At 53.0% G+C, this 26,554-nt stretch overlaps 1 protein-coding gene across 2 annotated transcripts in view; it reads left to right on the top strand.

Moving 5' to 3' along the window:
• Positions 1-946: 946 nt before the first annotated feature.
• Positions 947-26,554, top strand: part of LOC144952645 (RNA binding protein fox-1 homolog 2-like) — a 66,288-nt gene continuing 40,680 nt past the window's right edge. For both annotated transcript variants that reach the window (XM_078883123.1, XM_078883122.1), the window contains exon 1: positions 947-1,363. In XM_078883123.1, coding sequence (XP_078739249.1) covers positions 1,304-1,363 — 60 coding nt within the window. In that variant the 5' untranslated portion in view covers positions 947-1,303. The remainder of the gene's footprint in view (positions 1,364-26,554) is intronic.

Raw genomic sequence — 26,554 nt, 5'->3', positions numbered from 1 at the left:
CGTGTTGTCTAAATTTATTTAAAGTTGCGCATTTTGATGTGACGTCACATTTCTCAACCCCCCCCCCCCTCGTCACACATCGTCACAAATGTCTGACCCCCCCCCCCCCAGGTGCGTGACGTCATTTATGGACGGCCCCTTAAGAGAAGGGAGTGGGTCCCTTTAAGAAAAGATACCGGTCATTTTAAAAGGGACTGGAACCCTTAAAGCGAATATATCGGATCCCTTTAAGAGAAGAAACCGGCTCCCCTTATTAGATACAAATGTAGCGTGACCCTTTAAGAGAGAAAACGGCCAGGTCCCTTTAATGGGGAGGGGCCGGATCCCCATTCGGGAAGGATCTGGTGCCTTTGAGAGAGGTAAGGACCGGGTCCCTTTAAGAGAAGGACCGGGTCCCTTTAAGACAGGAAATGATCTCTTTCCTTTAGATTTTAGAAGATACGGGGCGCCTTTAAAATAATAACGCTATGAAATGACTGGGTCCCTTTAAGAGATGAGACCCGGGTGGTGTTCCTTTAAGATGAAGGATGGGGGAGTGGTCCCTTCAAGAGCAGAGGTCCCTCTAAGAGTGGCTGGAGTGGGGTAAGGGGAGTTGTCCTTTAAACATGATTAAGGAGGGGGTCCCTTTAAGAAGAGCGATGGAGAGCGTCTCCCTTGAAGAGGATTGAACTGAGGCGGTGTCCCTTTAAGTGGAGGGATGGGGGAGTGGTCCATTTAAGGGCATTAAGGGGTCCATTTAAGAGGCGGGATGGGGGAGTGGTCTCTTCGACGAAGATTTTGGGGGGGTCCCTTTAAGAGGCGGGACTCTGGGCCGGTGTCCCTTTAAGAGGAGGGATTTGGGAGTGGTCCCTTCGAGATGATTTGGGGGGCATCTCTTTAAGAGACGGGACTCTGGGACCGGTGTCCCTTTAAGAGGAGGGATTTGGGAGTGGCCCCTTTATGAGGCAGGACCCGGATCCAGAGACCCGGTTCTGTGGTGTGGAGAGAAAACGCCGAGACGCAGCAGAGAGACATCGGGGCGTGAAGATCTCTCCCCTCGGCCGTCTTTGTCTTCCCGCGTATCACCCCCCTCCCCCTCTCTCCTCCTCCTCCATCCCTCGATCCCCTACAACCCATTTGTCTCCCCTGGAATCCTTTCATCTCGCCGCGGCCGCCTTTGTCTCTCCCTTGTCGTCTCTCACCTCCATCACTATCTCGTCTCTCTCCCAATCTCACCTCGTCTCTCTCGCTCACCTCGTCTCTCTCACCTCGTCCGTCTCTCTCACCTCGTCTCTCTCTCTCACCTCGTCTCTGTCCACCCGCGATGTCGGGAGAGAATCGAGAGGAGCCCGAGGCGAAGCGAGCGCGGACAGAGGGGCCCCCGGTGAGGTTCAGCAGCTGCATCATCAGCTACATCATCAATAATCAACATCATCAGCTACTTCAATAATCAACATCATCAGCTACATCATCAATAATCAACATCATCAATCATCAACATTAACATCATATCATCATCAGCTACATCAGCATCAACATCATCAGCTACATCATCATCAATCATCAACATGAACATCATATCATCAACATGAACATCATATCATCATCAGCATCATCAACATAATCATAATCAACATCATCAACATAATCATAATCAACATCATCAACATAATCATAATCAACATCATCAGCAACAGCTACATCATCGGCTACATCATCATCGGCTACATCTTCATCAGCAGCAGCTACATCATCATCGGCTACATCATCAACATCATCATCAGCTACAACATCGTCATCAGCTACATCATCATCAACTACATCATCAACATCGCCATCATGATCAGCTACATCATCGTCATCAGCTACATAATCAGCTACACCATCATCAATAGCGACTTTATCAGCAGCTACATCCATCACCATCAACATCACAACCACCACCATCATCACCACCATCAACAACACCAACATCATCACCACCATGATCGTCACCATTGACGTCACCACCATCATCACCACCATCAACATTACCACCATCATCTTCAGTATCATCATCATCACCATCAACTTCATCAACGTCACCATCACCATCATCTTCACCATCATCACCACAAAAAACAACCTCACCATCTTCACCTTCATCACCACCACCATCATCATCATCATATCACCACCATCATCATCATGACCACCACCATCATCATCATGACTACCATCATCATCATCATGACCACCACCACCATCATCATCATCATGACCACCACCATCATCATCATGACCATCATCATCATGACCACCATTATCATCATGACCACCATCATCATCACCGCCATCATCAACAGCACCACCATCACACCACCACCATCATCAACAGCACCACCATCACCACCACCACCATCATCAACAACACCACCATCACCACCACCACCATCAACAGCACCACCATCAACAGCACCACCATCAACAGCACCACCATCACCACCACCACCATCATCAACAGCACCACCATCACCACCACCACCATCATCATCATCAACAACACCACCATCAACAACACCACCATCAACAACACCACCATCAACAACACCACCATCAACAGCACCACCATCAACAGCACCACCATCAACAGCACCAACATCAACAGCACCACCATCAACAGCACCACCATCAACAGCACCACCATCAACAGCACCACCATCAACAGCACCACCATCAACAGCACCACCATCAACAGCACCACCATCAACAGCACCACCATCAACAGCACCACCATCAACAGCACCACCATCAACAGCACCACCATCAACAGCACCACCATCAACACCACCACCATCAACAGCACCACCATCAACAGCACCACCATCAACAGCACCACCACCATCAACAGCACCACCATCACCACCACCACCATTAACAACACCGCCATCAACAACACCGCCATCAACAACACCGCCATCAACAACACCGCCATCAACAACACCGCCATCAACAACACCGCCATCAACAACACCGCCATCAACAACACCGCCATCAACAACACCGCCATCAACAACACCGCCATCAACAACACCGCCATCAACAACACCGCCATCAACAACACCGCCATCAACAACACCGCCATCAACAACACCGCCATCAACAACACCGCCATCAACAACACCGCCATCAACAACACCGCCATCAACAACACCGCCATCAACAACACCGCCATCAACAACACCGCCATCAACAACACCGCCATCAACAACACCGCCATCAACAACACCGCCATCAACAACACCGCCATCATCACCACCACCATCTTAACCACCACCATCATCATCATCATCACCACCACCACCATCATCGTCACCACCATCATCATCGTCACCACCATCATCATCGTCACCAACATCATCATCGTCACCACCACCATCATCATCATCGTCACCATCATCATCATCATCATCGTCACCACCATCATCGTCGTCACCACCATCATCGTCGTCACCACCATCATCGTCACCACCATCATCACCATCACCACCATCATCTTCATTATCACCACGATTATCACCACCACAATCATCACCAACATCTTCATCTTCACCACCACCATCTTCACCACCACCACCATCTTCACCACCACCACCATCTTCACCACCACCACCATCTTCACCACCACTACCATCATTAGCACCATCAACACCACCACCATCAACAACACACCACCAACAACATCATCGCCATCATTATCACCACCACCATGTTCATCACCACCATGTTCATCACCACCATGTTCATCACCACCATGTTCATCACCACCATCTTCATCTTCACCACCACCATCTTCACCACCACCATCTTCACCACCACCATCTTCACCACCACCATCTTCACCACCACCATCTTCACCACCACCATCACCACCATCAACACCACCGTCACCACCGTCATCGCCACCATCGCCACCATCGCCATCTTCACCATCATCATCATCATCTCCACCATCATCATCACTACTACCACCACCACCATCATCACTACTACCACCACCACCATCATCACTACTACCACCACCATCATCATCACTACCACCACCACCATCATCATCACTACCACCACCATCATCATCATCACTACCACCACCACCATCATCATCATCATCGTCACTACCACCACCATCATCATCATCACTACCACCACCATCATCATCATCATTACCATCAACAACACCACCACCATCGTCATCACCACCATCTTCATCATCACCACCATCACCACGATCATCACCACCACCACAATCGCCACCACCATATTCATCTTCACCACCACAGTCACCACCACCATCACGACCCCTGCGCGTGTGTGTGAGTGTGTGTGTCTGGGGAGCGATAGTGTAGCGGTTAGCACGCTGCGCTATGAACCCGGCGACACGGGTTTGATTCCCGCTCACGGCCAACACCAGTGACGATTATCTGAACCGGTCCTGGGCCTCCCCTAGGTCGACTCAGCCTCAAATGAGTACCTGGTGCAGTGTAAACATTGCCACTAGGGAGACAAAGGCGGTCGGGCGTGGTGCTGGCCACCCACTCCCTCGTGTACCGTTCCTGCCTTCATAGGTGCTCGCTAACAGCACTTGCCCCTACTGTCTGTTAAGGCTATATGGGCGATCTTTGTCTGTGTGTGTGAGTGTCTGTGTGTGTGTCGGCAAAAACAACCCCCTACCTTTTCGCGGTGCCGGACGGGCAATGCTGTCGGGGACAGTGCTGTGGGGGGAAGGGCCAATTCCAATTGGCCCTCTCCCCTCATGGCATCTGTGACCACCACAGTGGCTAAATGGGGGCTCTGGATGAGTGTGAGGGGCTGGTAACCCCTCCACCTTCAATAAATTACCACTAAACCACGACTAAAATATCTAACTAATAAGCTTGTGCCAGAGGCCCCAGGGGGCCAGGCATCTATCACGTCTCCTGGCCAAACCCCATCTGGTGGAGCCAGGAGATTGAATTTTTACCCTTAGGGCTCCTCCAGAAACAACGACACGCCACTACGGATGGCCACGTGGAATGTTCGAACGCTCACTGCGGAGGAGAGGCTGCCACTCCTCTTTTGGGAGCTGGACCGGTACCGCCTGGATCTCTGTGGCATTCAGGTGGACCGGCTCTGGCTCCTGTCACCATGAGAGTTGGACAGTCCTCTACTCGGGGCAGGATACTGCCAAACAACAGGGTGTGGCTCTGAACAAAAGAATGAAGGGGGAGTGGGAGCGTGGCGGTGAGGTGTGGGAAGCTGTAAGCCCCAGGCTACTTTGGGCTCACCTTCCCATCAACCGGAGGCGAGGAGTGGTGGTCGTGGTTACTTATGCCCCCACCGAAGGCGAACATCCGTGGAGGGATGCAGGCAAGACCGATGAATCAGATGCCTTCTATGACTTCCTGTCACAGGTGCTAGCTAAAGTGGCCCCTCGGGATAGAGTCATCTTGTTGGGTGACTTTAATGCCCGAGTTGGTCATGATGCTGGCACCTGGTCTGGAGTGATTGGAAGGCATGGGCCAGATCAGCTCAATAACAACGGTAGAAGGCTGCTAGATTTTTGTGCAGCCCATGGGCTTATAATTAGCACACACTGTTCCGGCATCGGCGCATCCACACAACATCATGGATGCATGCCGGGTCCAAGCAAGAACATCTGCTGGATTACATAGTGACGGATCAGCGGTTGCGAGCCCATGTCATTGACACCAGGACCTACTGTGGAGCTGATCTGCCCTCTGATCATCGACTAGTCATCTGTAAGATGCGCCTGCCATTCTTCCACTCCGGTGGTGGGTGTACACCCAGAACCCCATTCCAACCTAAGGTGGGCCTGGTCTCAGCTGATGAAAGTTGCAAGCGAGAATTTCATCATCGCTTGCGGCTGGGGTTGGCATCGTCCCCCACTCTTGATATTGAGGGTAAATGGGCGAGGTTTAGGACTGTCACTCATGTAGCTGCAATGGCTGCTTTGGGTACGTGGTCCAGACCTCCCCAGAGACCCTGGCTGACAGAGGATGTGTTCAGGATGGTTGAGGAAAAGCGACAGGCCCACTTTAATCGTCTACAGCATCCCACGTCAGAGAATGAGGAGGCTTACCGCAGACTTCGCTCGGAGGTTCGGAGAGCTGTGAGGCGCTGCAAGGATGGGTGGTGGTCGTGGGTTGCTGAGGAGATGGAGTCTGCCTCAGTGGCCCACGATCACAAATCCCTATTTAACTCCATCAAAAAGTAACCTGCAGCGCCACACATTAGGGGAAAAAACGGTGATCCAATCTCCGACCCCCAGGAACAGGTTTGCAGATTTGCTGAGCATTTCTGTGATGTCCTGGAGGAGGGGAAATCCCTCAGCCAGGAAAACATCGTCTCACAAAGTGGGGATGACCCTGCTGAGGCTGCGGTGCCTCAAATGTTGGAAGAAGAAGTCACCCCCTGTGAGTGGCTGTCTGAGGTGCCATCTGTTGAGGAAGTACTGAAGGCGATCCAGAGTCTGAGACTAGGAAAGGCACCGGGCAGAGATGATCTCCCAAGCGAAATGCTGAGGGAGTGTGGCGTTTGTGCACAGACTGCCCTACATGACATAACAACAGTCTGGACCACTGGATGGGTTCCGCAGGATTGGAAGGATGCCCTGGTGGTTCCCCTCTTTAAGAAGGGGGACCACATGGACTGTAACAACTACAGGGGCATCTCACTCCTCAGTGTGCCGGGAAAGGTTCTGGCAAGGATTATTCAACATTGCCTTGCTAGGCACGCTGAGGAGAGGATTGCGGAGCCCCAATGCGGTTTCAGGAAAGGGTGGTTTTGCACAGATACCATATTTTCTGTCCGTCTGCTACAGCAGAGGTGTAGGGAATTCCAACAAGACCTACATTTTTGCTTTATTGACCTGGTCAAGGCCTATGATACCATCAGTAGGCCTGGACTCTGGGTTGTCCTTGACCCTCTGCTCACGATCATTAAGGACCTTCATGATGGTGAGCGGGCCCGGGTAAAACTACGTGGCCGGGAGTCAGAGCCATTCCCTGTACACCTTGGGGTGCGACAGGGATGTCCTCTGGCTCCCACATTTAACATCTATTTTGACCACGTAGTTCGTGAAGCCTTCAATAGCTGTACCGGGGGAATTTCCATTTGGGATATAATGGGAGGCTGATCGATGCCCGGGTGCGGTCAAAGGATGGCTCCCTATTGGTAAACCACGTTATGTATGCCGATGATGTGGTAATTGCTGCTCATTCAGAGGAGGAGTTAGAGACGCTTCTGCTGAAACTGGAGTGTGCCACTAAGAGGTGGGGCCTTACCATCAGCCCCACCAAAACTAAGCACCTACCTGGGTATTTTGTGCCATCGGACACTCCACCCCCACAACTCCCAATCGGTGATGGGGCAGTTGTGGAGACGGTCATGTGCTCATGACCGTCTCCGGTTTGGCAGCGGAGGTCTCACTCCTAATCAGTCGAGCAGCAATATCTTTTCATCGGTTGCGTAATGCTGTGTGGAAGCTGCCTGGTCTGTCACTGCGCACGAAGCTTCAGGTCTTCTCGGCCACAGTCATTCCCTCCCTTCTCTATGCTTGCAAAACGTGGACCCCCCCAAATGGAGCATCTTTGCCGGTTAGAAACATTTAGGCTGGCCGGTTAGAAACATTTAGGCTAGCCTGCCTATGATCCATCCTGGGTTTAACCAGGCTGGATTGTGTGAGGAGCTCACAAATCCTTGAAAGATCTGGGCAAAGTCCCATCGGTGAGTTCCTCCGGCAGGCAAGGCTGCGTTGGCTGGGTCATTTAGCCCACATGCCCATCCACCGCATGCCTAAACAGCTTTTGTCCGGCCGGACCGAGGGGGCTAAACGGGCACAGCACGAGCTAGAGAAGAGATGGAGTGATGTGGTACAGGAGGACGTGGAGCTGAGTGGACTTGCCGAGGACTGGTACCAGCGGTGTCAATATCGGCCTCTGTGGAGGAGGCTCGTGAAGGACTCTACTGGGCAGTTGGAGGCAGTCGCCCTCCAACAACAACGGAGGGCGGAGGAGCGACGCTCACAACAACGAGCGGAGCGCCGGGTGGCTAAAGTGCAAGTTGGCACAGTAGGAGGCACAGGTGGTGCATCAGCCAGTCATCTCAGTCATCTCAGTCAGTCGACCCGTGGCACCTGGGTTTGCCCCGTGACCTCCTGCCAGCGGGCGTTCGACACTTCACGTGGCCTCAAGGTGCACATGGCCTGGCACAAGCGTCGTGGTGACATCACCGCCACTTAGTGGCGAATGGGGGTTGTTGTTGTGTGTGTGTGTGTAACATGATTAGAGACGAGTCGAGATTGAGGATGAAGGCGCTTTCCTGTGCCTGCCCCTAGGCCTCAAACGGATTACCTGGTGTGGTGGTGTGCAGTAGTTAAACTTTGCAACTAGGGCGAGGAGACAAAGGCGGCCGGGCGTGTTGGTGCTGGCCACCCTCCCCCTCGTGTAGCCACAGTGCCAGTCTTCAATAGGTGCTTGCGAATAGCATTTGCCCCTACAGCCCTGCTAGAGGCTATCTGGGGGAGCTTTGTGTGTGGTGTTTGTAGTACATAGACACTGCTGCTGCTATTTGCTAGCTAACAGTACTTGTCCTGACAGCCCTGCTAGAGGCTACCTGGGGTAGCTGTGTCTGTGTGTGGTGTGTGTAGTACATAGGCACTCCTGCTGCTACTCGCTAGCTAACAGCACTTGCTCCCGACAGTTTGTTAAAGGCTATCAGGGGTGGGGGGGGGTCTTTGTCTTTGTTGTGTGTGGATAAGTGGGCGAGTTGGTGCGTTGTTGTGAGATCTTGCGTTGTGTTGGTGGCGGTGGTGGTGGGTGAAGCGGTCAAAGCAAGGCCGTAGCCATGGAGTCAACATTGGGGGGGACCAAATCTTCCAGAGGGTCTGGGGGTCCCAACCCAGAAAAAAATCTAAATTTGAAAACGAATTTCCTGCCTAAAATATATTTATTTAGTTTTTACAATAATGTCTAATAGTGTATTGTATTACCCGTTTTTGCTTTTTTTACATTTCTTGATTCATTGTATGTAATGGCAGAGATTAGGGATGGATAAAGTACAACCATAACCACAATCATATAAACAAAAATCGATGCATTGATTTATATGAAGACAAGTCCAGATATTGTGGCCAAGTTTGAGCAAATTGTTATTTTTATTTACATAGCATAGCAATATTTTTATAGCAATATATTTGGGAAGACATTTTGAGCATATTTTAATATTGGGGGGGGATGTGTCCCCCCAATATATATTATAATTACGGCCTTGGGTCAAAGTGTATGGTTAGACCCGAGTCCTCAACGTCGGAGGGGATAAATCGGCATTGAGAAATTCACAGGGAAACGGCAGGCAACCAACGTTGAGTAGCGAGAGAAGGGTGACTGCGAGGTGACTGATCACCCATGTAGGTATACACTGGAGGTCTCGAAGGGATGATACGTGGAAAGTCTCGGCGAGTCTGTGGGTCTCTGTATGCATCTGTGGGTCTCTGTGGTAGACAATGATTTGTGAGAGTCTGTGGGTCTCTGTGTGAGTCTGTGGGTCTCTGTGTGAGTCTGTGGGTCTGTGTGTGTCTATGGAAGGATGCCCTTCAAGAGGGGGACCACAGACTGTAACAACTACAATGACATCTCTCTCCTCAGTGTGCCAGGAAAGGTCCTGGCAAAGATTATTCAACATCGCCTTGCCAGGCACACTGGTTTATTAACCTGGTCAAAGCCTATGATACCATCAATAGGCCCGAGGTCTGGGTTGTTCTTCGTTCTTTCGGAGTCCCTGCATCTCTGCTCATATCATTAAAGAGCTTCAGGATGTTGGGCAGGCCCCAGTAAAACTACATGGCCGGGAGTCGGAGCCATTCCCTGTTCATCATGGGGTGCGACAGGGATGTCCTCTGGCTCCCACATTATTTAACATCTATTTTGACCACGTAGTTTGTGAAGCCTTTTATGGCTGTACCGGAGGAATTTCCATCTGGAACCAATACAATAGGAGGCTGATCGATGCCCGGGTGTGGTCAAAGGATGGCTCCCTATTGGTCAACCATGTTATGTATGCTGATAATCAGGTAATTGCTGCTAACTCTGAAAAGGAGTTTGAGGCGTTGTTGCTGAACCTGGAGCGTGCCACTAACAGGTAGGGGCTTTCCATCAGCCCCACCAAAATTAAGCACCTGTCTGGGTATTTTGTGCTATCAAACACTCCACCCCTCATCTCTCCATTGGTGATGGGGCAGTTGTAGAGAGAGTGGAGAGTTTTCCATACCTGGGCAGTGTGCTTATGACCAGCACCAGTTTGACAGCAGAGGTCTCACTCCAAATCAGTCGGGCAGCAATATATTTTCATCGGCTGCATAACGCTGTGTGGAAGCTACCTGGTCTGTCACTCCACATGAAGCTTCGGATCTTCTCGGCCACGGTCATGCCCTCCGTTCTCTATGCTTGCGAAACGTGGACCTCGCTATTGGAACATCTTCGTCGGATAGAAGCATTTAGGCTGGCCTGCCTACGATCCATTCTGCGTTTAGCCAGGCTGGATTGTGTGAGCAGATCACAAATCCGTGAAAGATCTGGACAAAGTCTCATCGGTGAGCTCCTCCGACAGGCAAGGCTGCGTTGGCTGCGTCCTGTTGCCCGCATTCCTAAATAGCTTTTGTTTGACCGGATAGACGAGGCTAAACGGGCGCGGCACGGGCTAGAGAAGAGTTGGAGGTACAAGAGGATATGGAGCTGAGTGTACTTCCCGATGACTGGCACCAGCGGTGTAAGATCGGCCTCTGTGGAGGAGGCTCGTGAAGGATGTTACTTGGCAGTTGGAGGCAGTCGCCCTCCAAGAACAATGTGCAGAGCACCGGGCGGCTAAAACACAGCAAGTTGGCACAGTAGGGAGCATATTTGGTGGTGCATCTGCCAGTCATCTTAGTCGATCAACCCTTGGCACCTGGGTCTGTCCGTGACCTCCTGCCAGCGGGTGTTCGACACTTCCCGTGGCCTAAAGTGTACATAGCCTGGCACAAGCACCGTGGTGACGTCACTGCCACCTAATTGCAAATGGCAGTTGTTGTTGGGTCTGTGTGAGTCTGTGGGTCGTGTGAGTGTTTAGGTCTCTGTATGTGTCTGTGAGTCTCTGCGTTTGTGTGCATCTATGCGTCTGTGTGCATCTATGCGTCTGTGTGAGTCTGTGGGTCTTTGTTGTCGTCTATGGGTCCCTAATGCGAGTCTATGGGTACATGTGAGTATGTGGGTCTTTGTGTGTGCAACCAGCACTTGCCACAACAGTTATTTTGAGGCTATACAGGGGGCGGGGTGCAGTCTTAGTGTCGTTTTTGAGTGTCTGGGCTGATGATGAGCCATCTGCCGCGGAGGTTTGAAGGGTCGATCCAGAACCTGATGGGACATGGGTCAGGGTGGCAGCTGCAATGGCTGCACTGGGTTACTTACCACAGACCTCTATGAGCTTTTTCTTTTTATTTCAAACGATAAACATGTTTTTTTATTTTATTTAACAGATGTAAGGCCCCACTGAGCTATGTAGCTTTTTTTCAGAACAACTATAAACTATGTTTTTATTCTCACCAGGTGTAAAGCGCTCTTTTCTCTATGGTTGCGAGACCTCCTAAAGGAACATCTCCCCCTGGTTTGAAACATTCAGGCTGGTATCGACCTACGATCCACCCTGGGTTTAACCGAACTGGAGTGCAGTGTGAGGACTTTGCAGACCTTGAAAGCGCTGGTACATCGTTCCATCGGTGAGCTCCTCTGGCAGGCCAGGCTGTGTTGGCTGGGTCATGTAGCCAGCAATGCACAGCCACCGCATGCCCAGACAGCTTCTGTTTGTCCGGATTCAGGGGGCTAAATGGGCACGGCACAGGCTAGAGAAGAGATGGAGCTGATGCGGTACAAGACGATGTGGAGTTGAGGTGACTTGCCGATGAACGGTACCAGCAGTGTCAAGTTCGGCCTCCATGAAGGAGGCCCATGAAGGACACTACTGGGCAGTTGGAGGCAGTTGCCCTCCAGCAATAAAAACAGGACAGCGGAGCGACTCTCGCAACAACGAGCGGAGCGCCGGGCGGCTAAAACACTGCAAGTTGGCACAGTAGGGGAGGTGCCAGGTGGCGCATCTGACCAGCCATCTCAGTCGGTCAACCCCATGGCACCCGCAGGGTCTGTCCCGCGATATCGCTGTCAACGAGCATCGCACACTTCACGTAATGGGCCCCAAAGTGCGCCTGGCACAAGCGCCGTTGTGACGTCACGGCCACTTAGTGGGCGAACGGTTTGCTGTTGTGTATATCGGAATCGGAGTACGCACATTTGTGGACCCCGTTTATGGAATAACGCCGCGCTTTGTTCTTTGGTCCTTTCTGTTGACACTCGCGAGGCAATTTTGGGGAATAACGTCACCTGGAATGTGACGTACACGCGTCCACCCTATGCCTGGCATCGTGATACCACCATGCCTGGCATCGTGGTCAACCCATATGGTTTACCCGTATTCTTGCACAGGGAAATTGAGTTAAAAAAAATTGTTTGCATTTCTCCCCATATGATGGGACTTTGTACGATGAACGTTGAGATTTATAAGTGGCACGGGGGTGACCATTAAGGTCTGAATTGGTCTGTAATAAGGTAGGGCATTGATCAGGGTTTGACAGGTTTCCAGTGGCATTGCCCGCAGCCAGTGTGGTAACTTAGTCTGCTACACCGTGCAGCATCTCACCGCACGTGGACAACCGCCCTCTTCCCCTTGATGTCAACAACGCAACTCAAGCGTAGTGACTAATACTGTAAGTTTAAGTAATACCGTGTTTCATTATTTTTCTTTCATCGGAAGTATATTAGAGTTTACGTGATTTTCTAATTTTAAGTATTGTGTGTGTGTACATGTATTGTATTGATTTTGGCTAGGATAATGTAGGCGATTGTGTCTACGAGTGCGAGTGGAATTCCCTAAACCCCCCCTCCTTCACCATTATTTCTTATGGGAAAATGGCTTTTGACATAAGGCGATTTCGAGATACGCGCGCTGTTCCAGGAACGCATCCATCTTGTATGTCAAAGAGTGCCTGTATTTATTTATACTTGAGGAATCAGATGAGCTACAAAGCTTTTTCACAGATGTCCAGTAGTCATGGCCGTGTTAACCAGTAGGCCACCGTGGTAGGCACTGCCTAGGGCCTGCACACTCACCCAATCACCCAGCTACCCACTCACTCATTCACCCACCCACTCATTCACTCACCCACTCATTCACCCACCCACTCATTCATTCACCCACCCACTCACCCAGCTACCCACCCACTCATTCACCCACCCACTCATTCACCCACCCATTCACCCACCCAATCACCCAGCTACCCACTCATTCACTCACCCACTCATTCACCCACTAATTCATTCATTCACCCACCCACTCACCCAGCTACCCACCCACTCATTCACCCACTCATTCACCCACCCAATCACCCAGCTACCCACTCATTCATTCACCCACCCACTCATTCATTCACCCACCCACCGACCCACTCGCCCAATCCACCAAGGCCGTTTATCTAATAGGCCACAGTAGTAGATACTGTGCCTAGGGCCTACTACCGGTGTGTTGAAGAGTGAATCCACAACATCGGCAAATCGCCCGATGATGCTGGATGTAATTACCTGCGAAACGTCGTGCTCTGATTGTAAATGTTGTGGATTAACTCTTCAACACACCGGTGGGCTAAAGCAGTGAACTACTTGTCTTTTGTAAACGTGACACTTTTTTGCTGATTGGCCGTGTCAGGTGGTGGAGGGTTACGACACATTTATAAATAACGCGATATAACCCAAAAACGTGTATTATTAATAATATTGGTTGCGAAAGCCTACACGTGTTAAACTGCATTGTCCTTGAGCTGTTCGTCTTTTGGCGTTGTTCTCTGTTCTGACACTGCTGGTGAGACTCGGGCCCTGAAGAAGGCTGCCGCTGTCTCTGATATAGGCCAATCAGTTTCAAAGACAATGCATTACAGTGGTACCCCGGAGATCAAACTTAATTCGTTCCAGAAGGCCATTCGAACACCGATTTGTTCGAACACCAAATTAATTATCCCCATAAGAATGAATGTAAATTACATTAATTGGTTCCAGACACAAATCTCTCATTGTAAAGCATTTTTACAAGAAGTTTACAGTAATTACATGCCTAAAATCATACAAAAAACAAGAAACACAATAAATAAATGGAATAAATATATGGAATAAATGAAATAAATGAACATTGAACTTCACTTTACCTGTAGTAAGGAGAGTTGATGGCTTGAGTGGAAGGTGATGAGGAGGAGGAGGAGGTGGTGTCATGCACGCTGGCCATACGCGTCTCAGCTGTGGGTTCTTTCAAGTCGCGATTGCCCATTCGACCTCCGAATTTCGTTCGGCTTCCGGGGCATAAAATGTTCGGAAATATCGTTTGAACACCGATTTGTTTGTGTTCTGGTGCATTCGATCTCCGAGATTCTACTGTATATATCATCAGAACAATGTTTGTTTGCATGTTCACAAGTAATGTGTGTGCTTAATGAAGTACTTGATTCCTTGCGAAAGGTATACTCTATTTGGTGTTTCAACATCTCATTACAACTATCTGTTGTTTTATTGCCAGAAATGGTCAAAAGGTATCCCATGATATCTTCTGACAGTGCTTTGTCAGACGATGTCATTCTCAGTGGAGAGTCGAGGGCAAGGGAAGACGAGGTGGGGTTTTTGTTGTCCTATGGTTGATCGGAGACCGTTTGATTTATCGGCTTTAGCGTGTTTACAGTGACGGTAGTAGCAGTGACAACTGTTGGAAAGTCATCACTGAAGGCTAAACGAAACGCAAGTGCCTAGGACCAATCTTGATTTGAAGCTTTCGTGACTGCGGGAATCCATACTCTTTGGTTTTTTCGGTAAAGTCACGTAGGTATAAAATAACAAGAACCTTGATTCAGCCCTGGCTGCGTCAGATGTATTTTTCATCTGGGACTGATGCTAATGGGAGGCTGACCGATGCCTGCTGGGTACAGTCCAGGGATATGGCTCCCTCTTGGTCAAGCGTGATATGTTATGCGACGTCTTGTCCAGCGGCTTTGACGAAGTACTGACGCACGAGAAACAAGCGGCGTGACGGCCACAGTAGTAGCGGTGGCATGGGGCAGCAGTAACCAACTGTTGGAAATTGATCACTGAAGGCCTAAACGAAACACAACAACCGTCATCCATCCCTGTCCAATATTTGTGTGTATGTGTGGGGGGAGCGGTTAGCGTGATGCGCTATGAACCTGGCGACCCGGATTCTATTCCAGCTCGCAGCCAACCCAACATCGGTGGCGACTTTATCTGAACCGGCCCTGGGCCTCCCCTAAGGTCGTCTCAGCCTCAAATGAGTACCTGGTGGCGATGTGAAAACATCCCCACTTAGGGAGACAAAGGAGGTCGGGCGTGGTTGCTGGCCACCCACTCCCTCGTGTGCTGTGCCGGCCTTCGTAGGTGCTCGCTAACAGCTCTTGCCCCCACAGTCTGTTACAGGCTACACGGGGGTAGGGATAGTTGTCATTGTGTCTTTGGGGAGCAGTGGTGTAGCAGTTAGCCTCGCTGTGGGATATGAACCCGCCGAGTTGACTTCGACTCTTCAACTCCAGGGGCAACATTGGTGGTCGAGTTGATATCTGAAGCGTTCCTGACGCCGCCTCCTCCCTCCACCTGCCCGCCAGGTCCACATTAAGCGGTCACCTTGACTCTTCCCGCTTCGCACTCAGAACTCACTGATTGTTACCGCTGGCTCACCCCACGACCCCACCTTAATCCCTCCCGCCCCCTCATATCTGACACTTACTTTTCCCTCTTCATTAACCCCCATTCATTCCGTTCATCATCATCATTTACGATCAGAATAATAATTCTCATTATATGGCTATCACTCGTTAACCCCCATTCATTCGATATATTCATCATCCTTTACTGTCAGAATAATTAGTATTCACATTGTAAGCCATCTCGCATTAATCCCCATTCATGAATTCCGTTTGTCATAATTTACCATCAAATTAATAACAATTCTCATTGTACAACTATAACTCATTCACCCCCATTCATTCAAGCCATCATCATATACCGTCAGATTAATCATGATTATAATTATATTTCTATCACTCATTAACCCCCATTTATTCATTCCATTCATCATTTTTTGTCATAATAATAATTATCATTATACTGCTATAACTCGTTAACCCCATTCATTTATTCCATCTGTTCATCGTCATTTACTGTCAGATTAATAATAATTCTCATCATGCTGCTATAACTCATTAACCCCATTTATTAATTCGATCTGTTCATCATCATTCACCGATATCACGCATCGCAGATTTGCCACCCATCGCTTCCTCTCATCTATTTAATCCCCCGCTCATCTCCACCACGACATTGGCGTGTTATACCCTTGTCAATGCTGTGTAAAGCGCCTTGGATAAGGCGCTGCATAAATCCGTTTAAGATGAGATGAGGTCGGCTTTAAAAGCCTTGAGTGAGTTCCTGGTGCGGCCGTGCCGAACGTGAGCATTGACGGGGAGACAAAGGTGGCCGGGCTGGCGTGGTTGTGCTGGCCACCCACCCCTTGGTGTCCCACAGTGCCGGCCTTCATCGGTGCTCTTCTACAGCACTTGCTGCCCCAACAGTCTGTTAAGATCTAGATTTGAAGTTTTCGTGACTTCTGGGATCCATACTCTTGTGGTTCTTTTGGTAAAGTCACGTAGGTAGTAAAATAAAATAAATTAAATCACGACATTTCGGGCGCAACACGCAAGCGTCCGTCATCAGGTGGGAAAGACCACAGCAAGAAACAATTGCTGAAGTGGGCAAAAGGGGCTGCCGTAACAAGAGGCCATATAGGCAAGAGAGGGGGGGGGGGGGAAGGAGCCAGGGAGGAGAGATAGAGAGGGGGTGTGGGGTAGGGGAACACTGCCAAGCGAGGCGCTACTCGAAGTCTGTTAAGAGGGGGGGTGGGGGGGGGGAGAATTTTTGTCTTTGCGAGCGGTGGCACAGCGGTTAGCACAGTCCACTGCGGCTGGCGAGCCCCCGGCGTGAGTTCCCGGGGTCGATTCCCGTCTCGCCGCTCGGCAGTCGCCCTCCCCTACGTGGACTCAACGTGAAATGGCTCCCTGGTGCGGTGTGGTGGTGGTTGTCGCAACAGTAAACATCTATCCGTGGCAGTGCTGGCCACCGCACCCACCGCACCTATCGTGTGCCACGTTGCCGGCCTTCATAGGCTGCTGCTGCTGGCTACGACTAACGGGCACTTGCCCCCAACCGTCTGTTAGAGGCTACACGGGGGACCTTTTTCTTTGTGTGCAGCTGTTCGTGCCACAAATCTTTGCGGCAGAGACCCGAGGTTCTATTCCCGCCCGCGGCCACTGGCACCCAGTGACAGCGGTCATCTGAACTGGTCCTGGGCATCCCCCTTAGGTTGACTCGGCCTCAAATGAGTTACCTGGTGCGGATGTGGTGCTTAGTAGAACGTCGCGACGGGGGAGATGCAGACTCGTACAACAACAACCGCCATTCGCCACTAAGTGGCGGTGACGTCACCACGACGCTTGTGCCAGGCCATGTGCACCTTGAGGCCACGTGAAGTGTCGAACGCCCGCTGGCAGGAGACCCGCAGACACGCGCAGAGACCCGCAGACACGCGCAGAGACCCGCAGACTCGCACAGAGACCCACAGACTCGCGCAGAGACCCACAGGCTCGTGCAGAGACCCACAGGCTCGCACAGAGACCCACAGGCTCGCGCAGAGACCCACAGGCTCGCGCAGAGACCCACAGGCTCGCGCAGAGACCCACAGGCTCGCGCAGAGACCCACAGGCTCGCGCAGAGACCCACAGGCTCGTGCAGAGACCCACAGACGCACACAGAGACCCACAGACACGCACAGAGACCCACAGACTCGCACAGAGACCCACAGACTCGCACAGAGACCCACAGACTCGCACAGAGACCCACAGACTCGCACAGAGACCCACGGACTCGCGTAGAGACCCACAGACTCGCACAGAGACCCACAGACTCGCACAGAGAGACCTTCTCCCCCGTCCTGACTCCTCTTTGTCTTCCCAATGCAACGATGCCCCATTCATTTCCATCCACCAGCTACGGTCCAGGCCAATCCCAGCCCCCCCTTGTTCTACCGTCATTAAAACTGCACCACCACTTAAGCAATAACCCAATTCAAATCATTAGCATCCTCCATACAATTTTCTAATGGCTGGAGAGCGCCTCGCAGAATCTCTCTGGGTTCCTGTGCGTCTCTGTGCGAGTCCATTGGTGTCTTCTGTGTGAGTCTGTGGGTCTCCGTGTGAGTCTGTGGGTCTCCGTGCGAGTCTGTGGGTCTCTGCGTGAGTCTGTGGGTCTCTGCGCGTCTATAGGTCTGTGTGAGTCTGCATCGAGATCGCTTAAGATAGACACGCACAGAGACCCACAGACACGCACAGAGACCCACAGACACGCACAGAGACCCACAGACACGCACAGAGACCCACAGACACGCACAGAGACCCACAGACACGCACAGAGACCCACAGACACGCACAGAGACCCACAGACACGCACAGAGACCCACAGACACGCACAGAGACCCACAGACACGCACAGAGACCCACAGACACGCACAGAGACCCACAGACACGCACAGAGACCCACAGACACGCACAGAGACCCACAGACACGCACAGAGACCCACAGACACGCACAGAGACCCACAGACACGCACATAGACCCACAGACACGCACATAGACCCACAGACACGCACAGAGACCCACAGACACGCACAGAGACCCACAGACACGCACAGAGACCCACAGACACGCACAGAGACCCACAGACACGCACAGAGACCCACAGACACGCACATAGACCCACATACACGCACAGAGACCCACAGACACGCACAGAGACCCACAGACACGCACAGAGACCCACAGACACGCACAGAGACCCACAGACACGCACAGAGACCCACAGACACGCACAGAGACCCACAGACACGCACAGAGACCCACAGACACGCACAGAGACCCACAGACACGCACAGAGACCCACAGACACGCACAGAGACCCACAGACACGCACAGAGACCCACAGACACGCACAGACCCACAGACACGCACATAGACCCACAGACACGCACAGAGACCCACAGACACGCACAGAGACCCACAGACACGCACAGAGACCCACAGACACGCACAGAGACCCACAGACACGCACAGAGACCCACAGACACGCACAGAGACCCACAGACACGCACAGAGACCCACAGACACGCACAGAGACCCACAGACACGCACAGAGACCCACAGACACGCACAGAGACCCACAGACTCACACAGAGACCCACAGACTTAAATAGACTGATACACACACGCAGATACCCACAGAATCACACGGACGAGTGGACCTAGGTGAGGCCCGGGACCGGTTCAGATAATCGCCGCTGATGTTGTTCGTGGGCGGGAATTGGACTTGGGTTACCGAGGTCATAGCGCAGAATGCTAACCACTGCGCCACTCACTCACACGCCAATCCACACACCCACCCACCCTCTCATCTACCCACCCATCCACTCGCCAATCCAACCACCCACTCTTCCACCCTCCCACCCATCCACCCACCCATCCACACACCCATCCACATACCCACCCACCAATCCACACACCTACCCACCAATCCATCCACCCACTAACAAATCCACCCACCCACTCACTCACCTACTCGCCAAACTAATCATCCACTCACCCACCTACTCACCCACCTACTCATCCACCTACTCATCCACTCACTCACCTACTCACCCACCCACTCACCCACATACTCACCCACCCCCTCAAACATTGTCTCACCCACACATTTACCCACTCCACAATCCACTCATCCACTGACCAATCTATCCATCCACTCACCAATCCACCCAACAATCCACCCATCAATCCACCCACCCTCTCACTCACCTACCCGCCCACTCACCTACCCACCCACTCACCTACCCACCCACTCTACCATCCACCCACACTCCCATCCACCCTCTCACCCACCCACTCACCCACCCACCCTCTTACCCAATATCTCACCCACTCAACCTCTCACCCACCCTCTTACCCACTCATTCTCTCACTCACCCATCCATCCGCTCACCTATCCATCCACTCACGCATCCATCCACTCACCCATCTACCCACTCACCCACTCTCTCACCAACGTACTTACCCATCCACCCACTCACCAATCCATCCTCGAACCCACCTACTCAACCACTCGCCTATCCACCCATTCTCACATCCACATACTCACTCACTCACCCACCCAATTGTCTCACCCACCTATCCACCCTCTCACCCACCTACTGACGCATTCACCTACTCACCAACGTACTCACCCACCTACTCGCCCACTTACTCACCCACCTACTCACCCACCGACTCGCCCACCTACTCACCGACTCGCTCATCTACTCACGCACTCACCCACCTACTCACCCACTCACCCACCCACTCACCTACATACTCACCCACATACCCACCACCCACCCACTCTCTCACCCACTGTCCCACCCACCCATTCACCCACGCCACAATCCACTCATCCACTGATCAAGCTACCCATCCACTCACAAATCCACACGCCAATCCATCCACCCACTCACCAATCCACCCACCCACTCACCCACCTACTCACCCACTCACCCACTCACCCACCCACCCATTCTCCCATCCACCCTCACCCACCCTTTCACCCACCCTTTCATCCACCTATCCACCCACTCAGCCATACATCCACCCACTCACCCATAAAATACATCCACTCGCCCATGCACCCACTCACTCACCCACCCTCTTACCCACTCATTCTCTCACTCACCCATCCACCAACTCACCCATCCACCCACTCACCCATCTACCCACTCACTAATCCACCCACCCACTCACTCACCCATCCACCCACCCACTCACCCATCCACCACCCACTCACCCACTCACCCATCCACCCATCCAACCACTCACCCATTGACCAACCCACCCACACACACATCCACACACACACCCACACACACACACTCACCCACTTATCCACCCACCCACTTATCCACCCACCCACCCGCTTACCTACTCGCTCACCCACTCACCCAGCGACTCACCCACCCAATCAACCACCCACTCAACCACCCACTCACCCACCGACTCGCTCACCCACCCACCCACCCACTCACTCACTCAATCACCCACCCACCCACTCACCCACTCACCCACCCACTCACCCACCCACCCACTCAACTCACCCACCCACCCACTCACCCACCCACTCACCCACCCACTTACCCATCTCTCCCCCTCACTCACCCACCCCTCCCCCTCACTCAGCCATCCACTCACCCACCCACTCTCTCACCTATCCACCCACTCACCTATCCACGCGCTCACCCACCCCTCCCCCTCACTCGCTCACCCACGCACCCCCCCCCCTCACTGCACATTCCACTCCTGAGGCATTTCCGTAGCACGCTTGATTGTTAGCAGATGCCCCTCTGCAGGCAGAGGCGACCACGAGGCCCGAGGTCGCTGTTTCTCGCGCGCACTGGCTGTGGTCCATGAGCCCCATGAGGTGTCTCGAGTGAGTGCGGGGGGGGAGCGGTGGCGCTGTGGTTAGCGCTACCGCACTGCGTCACCACCATTTGTAAAGGAAGAGCTTCACTGCTCATCGGATTTTTTCCCAGTATAAATACAGACCCAAGTTCGATTCCAACGTGTCGGCCGACAACTCACACAGTGATAGCGATTCGGTGCCGTCCATAAATGACGTCATGCACCTGGGGGGGGGGGGGGTCAGACATTTGTAGCGATGTGTGAATAGGGGGGGGGGGGGGGTGGGTTGAGAGAAATGTGACGTCACATTAAAATGCGCAACCTTAAATAAATATAGACAACACGTTCTACTTAACTAAATAGACTTTTTAATTAATGTTTTCTCCTACAACATCAGAGTGCAGCGCCATATTAAATACGCACTACAATGACAATACTTTAAAGCGATTTAAAGCATGTTTTATTTTTTCGGGGGATGGGGGGGCAGAGCTTTGTGACGTCATTTGAGGGGGGTCTGACTTTTTGTGACGCCGTGTGACGAGGGGGGGGGGTCAAAATTCGTCCAAAATCGCGTGACGTCATTTATGGACGACCCCTTATCTGAACTGGCCCTGTGCCTCCCCTAAGTCACCTCGGCCTCAAATGAGTACCTGTAGCTGTGTGTGTAGTAAACATTGCCACTGGGAGAGACAAAGGCGGCCGGGCATGGTGCTTGCCTCCCGCCCCCTCGTGTGCCACTGTGCCGGCCTTCATAGGTGCTCTCTAACTGCACTTGCCCCAACAGTCTGTTAAGGCTACACGGGGGATATTTGTCTTGGTATTAAAGATCAGCACTTGGGGAGATACAAAGGCGGGCCGGGGCGTTGTGGTGCTGGCCACCCATTCCATTGGGTAACAGTGCCGGCCTTCATAGGGTGCTGCTGCTGCTACTCGCTAACAAACAGGCACTTGCCCCAGCCGGGGATATTTTGTCTTTATCTTGTGTGGTGGGGTAAATTGAGGCTAACCCTCCACCCTCCACTCCCCCCCCCCACTCCTCCCCCCCACCCCCCCCCAACTCCTCCCCCCCCAATTCCACCCCCCCCCCACTCCTCCCCCCCCACTCTCCCCCCCACTCCCCGCCCCCCCACTCCTCCCCCCACCCACTCTCTCCCCCTCCCAATCCTCTCCCCCCCCACCCTCTCCCCCCCCCACCCACTCCTCCCCCCCACTCCTCCCCCCCCAATTCCTCTCCCCCCCTCCCACTCCTCCCCCCCCCCCACTCCTCCTCCCCCTCCCACTCCTCTCCCCCTCCCACTCCTCTCCCCCTCTCACTTCCTCCCCCCCCACTCCTCCCCCCCCACTCCTCCCCCACTCCCCCCCCACTCCCCCCCCCACTCCCCCCCCACTCCTCCCCCCCCCCACTCCTCCTCCACTCCCCCCCCACCCACTCCTCCCCCCCTCCCACTCCTCTCCCCCCCTCCACTCCTCTCCCCCTCCCACTCCCTCTCCCCCCACTCCCCCCCCACCCACTCCTCCCCCCCACTCCTCCCCCCTCCCACTCCTCTCCCCCTCCCACTCCTCTCTCCCCTCTCCCCACTCCTCTCCCCCACTCCTCTCCCCACTCCTCCCCCCACTTCGTCCCCCCACTCCCCCCCCCACTCGTCCCCCCCACTCCCCCCCCACCACTCCCCCCCCACTCCCCCCACCCACTCCCCCCCCCACTCCCCCCCCCCACTCCTCCCCCCCCCCCACTCCCCCCCCCTCCACTCCCCTATCTCCTATGAAGGCGGGCACTGTGCCCCCCCCCCCTCTTGCGCCACAGCGCCGGCACTTCGTAGGAGCTCGCTAAACAGCACTTGCCCCAACAGTCTGTTACAGGCGACACGGGGGGAATCTTTGTTCAGTTAGCGTGATGTATTCATGATGATTGACTCACGCAGAGACCCACAAACTCACGCAGAGGACCCACAGACTCACGCGGAGACCCACAGACTCACGCGGAGACCCACAGACTCACGCGGAGACCCACAGACTCGCGCAGAGGACCCACAGACTCGCGCAGAGACCCACAGATTCGCACAGACCTCATAGACTCACACAGATTGACCCTTGCCCTCGCATCGGGCCTCGATGCGGGAGAGCTGTGTGCCGGTGGATTGGGGCCTTCCCCTGCGTGTCGGGGGGTGGGGCTAGGGAATTCGCTTCGAGCAGATGGAAGATGGGAAACAGATGTGACCCACAGAGTGGTGTGTGGTTGTGTGTGGTTGGGGTGAGTGTGTGGGGTGTGGTAGGTGTGTGGGTGTGTGTAGTGAGTGTGGTGTGTGTGAGTGGGTGTGTGTGGTGTGTGTGTGGTGTCTGTGTGGTGTGTGTGTGGTGTGTGTGTGGGGTGTGTGTGGGGTGTTAGTGGTGTGTGTGCGTGTGTGGTGTGTGCGTAGGAGAGTGGTGTGAGTGGGGAGTGTGGTGTGTTTGTGTTGTGAGTGTGTTGGTGTGTGTGAGTGTGGTGTGTGGGGCGTGTGTGGTGTGTGTGTGAGTGTAGGTGGTGTGTGGTGTGTGGGGTGTATGTGGTGCATGTGTGTGAGTGTGGTGTGTGTGGTGTGTGTGAGTGTGTGTGGTCCGTGGGGAGCAGTAGTGTAGCGGTTAGCTCGCTGCGCTACGAACCTGGAGACCCGGGTTCGATTCCTGCTCACGGCCGGCACCAGCGACGATTATTTGAACTGGTTTCGGGCCTCTCCCTAGGTTGACTCAGCCTAAAATAAGTACCTGCTGCGGTGCGTAAAAACATAGCGACTAGGGAGACAAAGGCGGCCGGGCGTGGGGCTGGCCACCCACCCCCTCGTGTGCCACAGTGCTGGCCTTCATAGGTGCTCGCTAACAGCACTTGCCCGAACAGTCTGTTAAGGCTATACGGAGGATCTTTGTCTTTGTGTGTGTGTGTGGTGTGCGGGTGGTGTGTGTGTGCGTGCGTGCATGTATTTGTGTACATGTGTAAACAAAGCCACTGGGGAGACAAAGGCGGCCGGGCGTGATGCTGGCCACCCACCCCCGTGTGCCACAGTGCCGGTAGCCTTCATAGGTGGCGCTGCTGCTCGCTTCTAACATCCACCTTTGCCTTGGATTTCGCGAGCGGTGGCGCAGCGGTTAGCGCACCGTGTGCACTGTGCCTGCATCCGTTCGGTGACCCTGCGGTGGCTGTGGAGCGTTGGGAGCGGCCCTCCCCTAGGTCAACTCGGCCTCAAAATGAGTAGCCCGTGCGGTGGCTAGGAGACTTTACTTCCCTCACCTGGTATGCCGTATGGGTTCGATCCCGACCCCCCCCAGACGCCTGCTGTATAATCTGTGTCTCTCCCTCTCTCGATCTCCCCGTGGTTGCGTGGATTTTTCTGCGGGTGCTCTGGTTTTAACATCCTCCACGTTTAGAAATCCACGTCACCACGCGCTCTCTGCCCGCTGCTATAAACGTCCACATGGTGATGACGATGAGCCGTCACTTGGCCGGGTCGCTATCATTTCTGATACCCGGGGTCGCTTCTGAATAAATAGCGACACATAGTTCAGTGGGGTAAAATAATTAATACACCGGGAGTGGTGATGCTGGCCAATCCCCACACACCATCAGTGCTCACTACTCGCTACTCAGGGCACTTGCCCCCAAAAGTCTGTTAAGGCTACACGGGGCATCTTTGTATATTTGGGGAGCGGTGGTGTAGTAGCGGTCAGCGCTGCTGCGCTATGAACCCAGCAGAGACTCCAGTTCGATTCTCACTCTCAACACCCAGTGATAGCGGTTATCTGAGCCGTTCCTGGGCCTCCACTTGGTCGATTTGGCCTTAAATGAGTACCTGGGTGCGGCGTGTGTGTGGTGAAGATCTCCACAAGGCGTGGTGGTTTTGGCCACCGTGCCGGCCTTCATAGGGTGCGAGATGTTAACTACCTCGCCTGGTATACAGGAGGTCGGGGTTTCGATCCCGACCCTGACGATGCCTGCTGCTGTATGTTTGCAGTTTGCGTGTCTCTCTTTCTCTCTCCCCATGGTGGTCGCATAAACATTTTTTGCCTCTACGTTTTCCGGGTTTTTTTCGTCCACGTTTAGAATCGACACGCGTTAAGATTATTTTTAATTATTTTGCGACTATGTCCATGTGGACATGGGCCACTTTTGTGGAGCTGCTATCATTTGTGATGGTCATAGGTCATACACTTGGTCAAAAACACATTCCTGCGGAGGGAGCTGGTAGGAACGTTGGGTTGCTCGGTCAACGGCCAGGGTCAACGGCGGCATGGTGTATTCTGCAAATATGCCCGACTGTGAGAGCGGGCACACGCCGGCGTGAGTAGGTTAAACGTTGAGTTTTATAAGGGCACCACGGGGTGACCAGCCCCTCCCCACCCAGCCCCACCCTCCTTATCCAGCCCCTCCCCACCCAGCCCCACCCTCCCCACCCAGCCCCACCCTCCCCTCTCCACCCAGCCCCACCCCTCCCATTTTTGGATGCACGACGAACGGACACAATAATCCCCTGTGGGCTGGTGGAACCAGGTGGTTCCTACCAGTAAACATAGTTTAGTATGGGTCTCGAAGAGTATAAGTCTCTGTGGGTGTATGAGGATCTCTATTCTAGTATATGGGCCTCTGGATATCTGTGGGTATCCGAGTATGAATCTCTATGGGTCTCTGTGGGTCTGCGGGTCTCTATGAGTCTGTAGAAACACACGTTTTAGAGTCGTTTGGCGACTACGATAAATGTTTCCACGCGATGGTGATATCGGTTGATACTTGGTTGAGTTGCTATCATTTGTGATAATCAAGGTCTCTTCTTTAAAATAAGTGAATATTTCAGTGTGCTTTGTCTGGTAAATGGGGATGGTTTAGTGTCGTATTTGTTTGTGTTTGTGTGATT

The sequence above is a fragment of the Lampetra fluviatilis genome, chromosome 69, assembly GCF_964198595.1.
Source record: "Lampetra fluviatilis chromosome 69, kcLamFluv1.1, whole genome shotgun sequence".
In the NCBI taxonomy this organism is placed as follows: Eukaryota; Metazoa; Chordata; class Hyperoartia; order Petromyzontiformes; family Petromyzontidae; genus Lampetra; species Lampetra fluviatilis.
The sequence above is the reverse complement of the archived record's forward strand: the minus strand, read 5'-3'. Positions and strand labels throughout refer to the sequence as shown.